The sequence below is a fragment of the Carcharhinus amblyrhynchos genome, chromosome 19, assembly GCF_965287045.1.
Source record: "Carcharhinus amblyrhynchos chromosome 19, sCarAmb.v2.hapA, whole genome shotgun sequence".
Classification (NCBI taxonomy): Eukaryota; Metazoa; Chordata; class Chondrichthyes; order Carcharhiniformes; family Carcharhinidae; genus Carcharhinus; species Carcharhinus amblyrhynchos.
This window is the reverse complement of record NC_137342.1, coordinates 39,170,767-39,179,093: the sequence shown is the minus strand read 5'-3', so window position 1 is coordinate 39,179,093 and position 8,327 is coordinate 39,170,767. Positions and strand designations below refer to the sequence as shown.

The window sequence follows — 8,327 nt, the reverse complement described above, 5'->3', positions numbered from 1 at the left end:
CGTCTGTTTCCTCCCATCTGAAATTTTCCCCCTTCAAGTATTTTTTCATTTCACTCTTAAAGTTATTATTGAATCTGCTTCCACGATCCCTACAGACAGTGTATTCCAGATCGTAACTCATTCTGTAAAATTAAATTCATGTTGTCTCTGCTTCTTTTGCTGATTACTTGCAATCTGTGTCCTTTGGCACAGACCCTTCTCATTTTAATCTATCAAAATCCTTCTTGGTTTTGAACAGCTGCGTCAAATCTCCCTGTAAACATATTTACCCCAAGAAGAACAATCGCAGCTCCTCGAGTTTCTTCAGGTAACTGGAGTCTCACATCCCTGGTACCATTCTACTAATTTTTTCTACAAGTTCTTTCTTAAGAGTTACAAAGCCAGTGTGCAGAATGGACAGGACAAGCCCTTAATCCATCTCCTTGCTTGCTCCAAAAGTCAATTCAAATGCAAATTGGGATCCAATTCATGCTCTTGACAAAAGAGACATAGTAGACCATTCTACTAAATCATTTTGCTTTGCAAAAATATCATTTATTCATATAAAATGTGAAACACACGTTACAGAACATTTCAAATTGTTATAACAGTAAAGTGCAATGATATTCACATTTTCTCCAAAGACCAAGATGAGCTTGGTGCTTCAGTTAAGTAATGAGAACATTAGATATATTTCAATATTTTCAATGCAGAGAGTACATCTCTGTTCAGACTATATACACCACTCATGTTGCACTCTGATGTGCTTCAGCAAAGTTACACATGGTTAGGATTATACATGTAGCTTGAGGGGTTTTACCTAGTTACCAGCCCCTCAGTCTACATTGGCTGAAAGGCCTTACTCATTGGCCTTTCCCCATTGCACCTTCGCAAGCTTTAGTGCATCCCTCAACACATAGTCCTGGACCTTGGAAAGTGTCAGTCTGCAACACTCAGCGGAGGACAGTTCTTTGCATTGGAAGATCAAGTGATTTCAGGCAGGCCAAAGAGCATCCCCAAGTTGATGACCCTTCTGCAGCAGATGTTTGTCTCGGTGTGTGTCCCTAGGAACAGCCCACAGAGAACAAGTCCTGCATAAGGATGAAGCTCGACAAATACCACTGCATCTCTCTCCAGAGGTCCTTTGCAAAGGCACCTTCCACAAGGAGGTGTGCAACCATCTCTTACTCCCCACAGCCATTTTGAGGGCAGTATGCGATAGCACAAAACTTTGGGCATGCATGAAGGATCTGATGGGGAGCACCCTCTTCATCACCAGCTGAGCCACTTCTTGGCACTCGTTTCGCTAAACCTCTAATCTTTCTCCAAAAATATACTTTATTCATAACATATCTGAATTAACATGACAAACAATTCACAATGGCCATCGTATAAAGCGCAATAATATTCAGGTTCTCTACATACATCATGTTGCATTCTTGAGAAGCTTCAGTATAGCCAAAGAAACATTTCAGACGTTTCAAAATTGTCATTACAAATGGTGCAAGGGTATTTAAGTTGTCTACCAAGAGCAAGTTGCAGTCTGAGGTGCTGTCATACAATTGTAATACATGTAACATTCACTGTGTACTTTCAATGTGAATCATACGGCTTAGAGGGTTCTACACAATTCCACTCCCTTCAGTTCTTATATAGCAACCTTCTCCCATTGTGCTTCCATGGTGACTCCCCCAGTTTTAGTGCATCCCTTTGGAACGTGCCAATCTGCAACACTCAATCAGGCACAACTCTTTGTTCTTGAAGACCAACAGGTTTCAGGCAGACCAAAGAGCATCCTTCACCAAGCTGATGATCCTCCAGCAGCAGATGATATTTGTCTCGGAGTGCATCCCTGGAACACCCCATGGAGCACAGAGTCCTGCGTCATGGAGCTGCTCAGGATGAACCTTGTAAAATACCTTATCTCTCTCCAGACCTACTTTGCAAAGACACATTCCAGAAGGAGGCCGACAACAGTCTCTTCCCCACCATAGCTACCTGGAGGGCAAAATGCAGATGAAGTGAGACCGAGCAGGTAGGAAAGCTCTGACGGAGAGGGCCTTTCTTACCACTAGCCAAGCTAGGTCTTGGTGCTTATTTGAAAGTTCTGGTGATGAGGAATTCTGCCAAGTGATTTTGACAGTGTGTTCAGGGAACCATCTGATAGGATCTGCCATCTCCTTTTCTGAAGGACTTCTTGGACAAAACATACAGACCACTACCTGAGGGTCAAAGGTGTTTCCAAAAGAGACAGGTGGTACTACAAACTTAAAAAAAAATTTATTCCATTCTCAAAGTTACAAAGCCAATGTTCAGAGGGGATCAGGCAAACCCAAATCAATTCCTTACTTGCTCCAAAAAACATATTCAAATTCCAATTGAATCCAATTCATGGTTCCCCCAAGACAGACAAACAAGATCCAAGCTGGCAAGATAAGCTATTGCACCCCATCTTGGGCTTGATCTGATATTTGATTTTAGCCAAAAGGCCAAAAACCCTCTCCATGACCTTGATAATCTAAGACCAAGAATTCAAGATGGCGCCAGAGCAAGGCAACTTCTTGCAAGTTGTGCCCAGCATACCATCTAATTCTATCTTTTGCTCTCGTTCTATGCTTCTAAAACTTCATTCTAACTCTACTGTAACACTACATTCTGCACTTTCTCATTTCTTTCTCTATGAAAGATATGTTTTGTCTGTATAGTGCAAGAAACAATATTTTTCACTTAATACATGGGACAATAATAACTCAAATCAAATCCTGATTAAACTTCAGAAGCAGCAATCTAAGTTAATTGTCTCTCTTAAGGTCAAAATGCAATGTTACTCTCACCTGTTATGATCTTCCGACACTTTTTCTTCTACCTACCCTGATATGTTCACCTATACAAAAATAAATTCAAGATGGTGCTGGAGCAAGGTGCTATCCCCACCATACCACCTAAATCAATCTTTTAACTCTTGTTCAGTGCTCTTAAAACTGGACTCTGTTAAACTCTAATGCTTTTTAAATATCGTTTCCCTACCGCCATCAGTCTTTTGAATGGATTTACCTGGCATTAAGTTGATATTTCTCGACACCATAGCTTTGACTGTAACACAACATTCTGCACTCTCTCCTTTTGAACGGTATGTTTTGTCCGTACAGGGGGCAAGAAACAATACTTTTCACTGCATCCCAATACACGTGACAATAATAAATCAAATCAAATATTTTCATAATTCAATAACTAACTTTCAAACAGAGAACTCTTGACTCCAAGGGATTATAGGACTCAATAGACAATGTAGTGCCAGTGCGCATGTACGAGTGCGGTGCGCTGAAGAAGTTGTAGTTCTCGGGGACTACAACTCCCATGGGGCTCCACGGGGAGCAGCGCATTGTGGGAGCAATTGTAGTTCTTGGGGACTACAATTCCCATGGGGTGCCACAAAGAGAAGTGCATTGTGGGAACAATTGTAGTTCCTGGGGACTACAACTCCCATGGGGGGCTCCACGGAGAGAAATGCATTGTGGGAGCAAGTGTAGTTCTTGGGGACTACAATTCCCATGGGTCAGTGCTCCCACTACTCCGTTTCCTAGCAACCGCCTGACAACAACATGGTGGGGCTGGCAGTGAGGAGCGAGCTCCAGGTTTGAGCTGATGGAGGCGGCGACAGTGAGCGACGGCGAGATGGCGGCCGGGGTGCCGCCGGAGCGAGAGGCAGAGGGCAACATGGAGGCGGAGGCGGAGATGATGCGGGAGCTGCTGGAGTGCGCCGAGGAGGCCCTGGAGGTGGACGTGCAGGAGCTGGCCGACCACCTGCTGTGGGCGCTGCTGGACGGCGAGAGCGGCGAGGTGGTGGGGGAGTTCTACCAGGAGCTGATGGACAGCATCCTGAGCAGCAGCAGCGAGAGCAGCAGCCTGGTGGAGTGTGACAGGCCAGAGGAAGAGGAGCAGCAGGTTGGTAGCTGCTGTAACCAGAATGGAGTGACCACAAAGGGACTTTAATTATCCCCAACAAGAATCGACATTAAGATATTCCAACCAGACACAGCCCCTCTGGAGTGAGTAGTCCCCCTTCAGAACAAACACCAACAGTGGCAATCCAGTACAGTACTGAGGGACTGATCCTGTCTGAGGCTTTTTTTAATTAGAGTCACAAGTAGGCTTACTTTAACACTGCAATGAAGTTACTGTGAAAATCCCCCAACTGTTACACTCTGGTGCCTGTTCAGGTACATTGAGGGAGAATTTAGCATGGCCAGTGCTCCTAACCAATACGTCTTCTGGATTGTGGGAGGAAACTGGAGCACCCGGAAGAAACCCATAAAACACAGGGAGAATGTGCAGACAGCGACCCAACCCAGGAATTGAACCAGTGTCCTTGGCGCCATGAGGCAACAGTGCTAACCACCGTGCAAGATGGTCTCTTTTACATGAGATGTTATAAACTGAGGACCCAATTTGTCTGCTTGGGTCAACTTAAAAGGTTCTATGTCAACATTTCGAAGAGGAGCAGGGGAGTTCTCCCCAGTGCCCTGGCCAATATTTATCCCTCAATTGATAGTGCATCATCTGACCATTATCACATGTTATAAGTGCAAGGTGCTTCATTTTGGTAGGACAAACTTGAATGCGGATTACAGGGTCATCAGCAGGGTTCTGAAGAATGTGGAGGAACAGGGAGATCTTGAGGTTCATATCCACAGATCTTTGAAGGTTGCCACTCAAGTGGATGGAGTCCTGAAGAAGGCTTATAGTGTGTTACTGTTTATTAACAGGGGGCTTGAGTTTAAGAGCCGTAGGGTTATGCAGCAACTATACCGGATATTGGTGAGATCCCATTTGGAATATTGTGTTCAGTTCCGGTCCCCTCACTATAAGAAGGATGTGGAAGCATTGGAGAGAGTGCAGAGGAGATTTACCAGGATGCTGTCTGGTTTGGAGGGTAGGTCTTATGAGGAAAGGTTGAGGGAGCTGGGGCTTTTCTGTTTAGAGCAGAGGAGGATGAGAGGTGACTTAATAGAGGTTTATAAGATGATGAGGGGGATAGATAGAGTGGGTGTGCAGAGACTATTTCCTCGGGTGGATGTAGATGTTACTAGGGGGCATAATTATAAGGTTCATGGTGGGAAATATAGGAGGGATGTCCAAGGTAGATTCTTCACTCAGAGAGTAGTTGGGGTGTGGAATACATTGCCTGCTGTGATAGTGGAGTCAGACATTTTAGGAACTTTCAAGCGGTTATTGGATAGGCACATGGAGCACACCAGAATTATAGGGAGTGGGATAGCTTGATCTTGGGTTTAGACATAGCTCAGCACAACATTGAGGGCCGAAAGGCCTGTACTGTGCTGTACTGTTCCATGTTTTATGTTCACGCTTCTGTTTGTTGGAGATGATTGTGCACAAATTGGCAACCTCGTTTCATAGAAATCCCCATAGAAAATAGAAGCAGGAGGAGGCCATTTGGCCCTTTGAGCCTGCTCCACCATTCATTTTGATCCTGGCTGATCATCCTATACTAAGACAGTGACTCTATGTTAAAAAGCACTTCATTATTGGCTGTAAAGTGGTTTAGGATATCCTGAGGTTGTGGAAGGCTCTACAGAAATTTCTGCCTTTTCCATCAGAATTAAGTCACTCAGGCAGGAACTGAGCTGTATAACCAATGGAAATTGAGCTCTCTCCCATTGGAACTGAATCAGTCTGATTTCAGTGAGTTGTTTCATTGGCAGCCATTGTGTAATTGGAATTGAGAAATAAAGTTATATGAATGAAAACCAAGTCACAGTAGCTGAACTAAGCCACTCCAACTGAAACTGGCTCACTCCAATAAAAATGGAGAAACTATGATTTGAACTGAGTTATCCCCAGGTGTTAGACTGTAATTCAAAATTAGCAAAATGGCTGTAACTCCAAGATACCTTAAAATGATTGACTCACAAGTTTTATTCATTAATGTGGCTTGGAGAGGTGGATCTGCATCTCTTTCTATGCTACTCTATACTTGACTGCCAGAATCTTTTTCCCTTGATCACTTTCCATTTCACATCTTTCCAGCACAGCATAGCTGACGTTACTATACTGACTGGGACATTTAGCTGTGAATTCCTACAAAAGAAAACCTTTATTTAGTGCATCTAGGAAAACATTTGAAAATTTCAACATGTGTCTTGTTTTCCAGGAAGAATTTGACGGTATATTGACAGAAGAAGTACTAGTGAAAGGTTTATCAAATCTGAGACACTCAGCAACTGGATTAGAACAAGCCTATCTCAATCTGTCCCTTCCGGTAAGTATGTTGGCAAAACTCTCACTGATAACAAAGTGATATCAGCTGGTGATATGGGCCGAGAACTATTTACCCAAGTACAAATTTTAACTTTTGGTCAAGTAAATCAATGCATTATGGGATTATGCAGACATGACATTAAGGCCTGTATTTCCTACATTGGAACTACCCAGTTAGATTTGGGCACGATGGCAATATTTAGATTTAGTCTCCATTTTCTTCTACTCATCTCAGCTATGAAGCAGTGCTGGAAATTTCTGTTGTTGAATTTTGACTTGAAGCCAAAACAGTTTAAACATTAAAAGCATTAACTTACACATTTCCAGCCTGTACAGTGTTGAATTCACTGCTGGTCACACACATTCGCATACAGGATCCGTTCATTACTTGGAAGTTTAAAAAAATCACATACAGGATGTGGGTGTCACTGGCTAGGCCAGCATTTATCATTCTAAATACTGTTTAATGGGAAAGCTTGCAATTTTCTTTGTCATCATGCACCGCATATGCAGTATCTTGTGTTGAAAGCCACCAAGTATCTCACTTGGTGCCTTAATAGCAGAGCTAATGACAGAGGAGGATTGCGCTTGCAGGTGCATGGTTTATTTCTGAGTGTCACAAGTAGGCTTGCATTAACACTGCAATTAAGTTACTGTGTAATTCCCCTAGTCACCACACCTTGGCACCTGTTTGGGTACACTGAGGGAGAATTTAGTATGGTCAATACATCTAACTAGCACGTCTTTCAGACTGTGGGAGGAAACCAGAGCACCGGAGGAAACTCGCGTAGACACGGGAAAAATGTGCGGACTCCACACATACAGTGACCCAAGCCATGAAACGAACCCAAGTATCCTTGGTAATGTAAAGGAGCAGTGCTAGCCACTGTGCCATAGTTACAGAGTTATGCAATCTACTCCAATCCAAACCCTACCATAATGATGGCACTGCCATCAAGATGAGCATGTCAGTCAACTTGTATGCCTCCGAAACTTTCCAGATTGAAGACTATCAGTACTAGTCAATTTGATGTGCACAGATTTATCAAATAGGCAACTCATAGATAAGCATCTGTGCTGGTTGTTGAGAGAAGGGAGACATGGATAATAGCTCTTCAGTAACCATGGGTACAACATCCAGATTTCACTAGTTATACCTTTTAAACATCCATAAGCAGAAATAGAGTGCAGATACAATGACCATGCAACTGTCAAGGTACTTAAACAGCCCACCAATCAACAGTACTTCACATGTCAAGTTCATATTGGTCAGAGGTCCACCTTGGATTGTTACCTAGATGGTATGGTGAGATGAAGTTATTTGCCAGCTAGTCCCTGTTATCTCAGTCTCATGATGTGGGTATGCCGGCGTTGGACTGGCGTAAACACAGTAAAAAGTCTGACAACACCAGGTTTTAGTCCAACCGATTTATTTGATAATAGACTCACAAGCTTTCGGGGTTAGCCCCTTCAGTCTCAGTCTCGGCCAGGAGGTGAAGCTCTGGTACTTGTACTAAAGCCTCTCAGGATAAAGATAGAATGTCTGTTGAGAAGTGGATCCAGTCCACTTAACTTGGCTACTGAGCTTCAAGTTCTTATAAGAACCACAGCTGCTAAATCTTCTCTGGTGAGGAGCTGCTGCAAGGCTTACAAACATTTCCAGCAAAAGTTTCAAGCATTCTCTGATTGACATCCAAAGGGACAATGTCTCAGTCTATAATTTAACCAATCTATATAAAAGGTCCTTCAGGAACAGCAGCCATGGAAAGGTTTTAACCCATGACAATAAGAAACAATAGGCAGAGTGATGGGGAAAAGTTGGGGGAATGGGGTTCAGGAGAGTTGCTGTTGCAGAGAGCTAGCACAGACAATGGACCAAATGGTCTTCTTTTGTGATGTAAACATTCTGTTATTCCATGGTTGCCGTTCTTTATACTCACCAATGGGAAATATACTCTGAACTAATCTCCGAACAGTTTGCATCATGCATGAATTATATTAGTGTCTTTACCCATTGTGCTTCCCATCAGCATTGATATATTCTGTGTGACTTCAGATCCACGGCCAGT

General features: G+C 43.2%; 1 protein-coding gene across 1 annotated transcript in view; it reads left to right on the top strand.

Annotated features, from left to right (window-relative positions):
* Positions 1 to 3,580: 3,580 nt before the first annotated feature.
* Positions 3,581 to 8,327, top strand: part of lrguk (leucine-rich repeats and guanylate kinase domain containing) — a 145,931-nt gene continuing 141,184 nt past the window's right edge. Inside the window, exons 1-2 of the mRNA XM_080207899.1 lie at positions 3,581 to 3,924; positions 6,152 to 6,259. Coding sequence (XP_080064025.1) covers positions 3,625 to 3,924; positions 6,152 to 6,259 — 408 coding nt within the window. The 5' untranslated portion in view covers positions 3,581 to 3,624. The remainder of the gene's footprint in view (positions 3,925 to 6,151; positions 6,260 to 8,327) is intronic.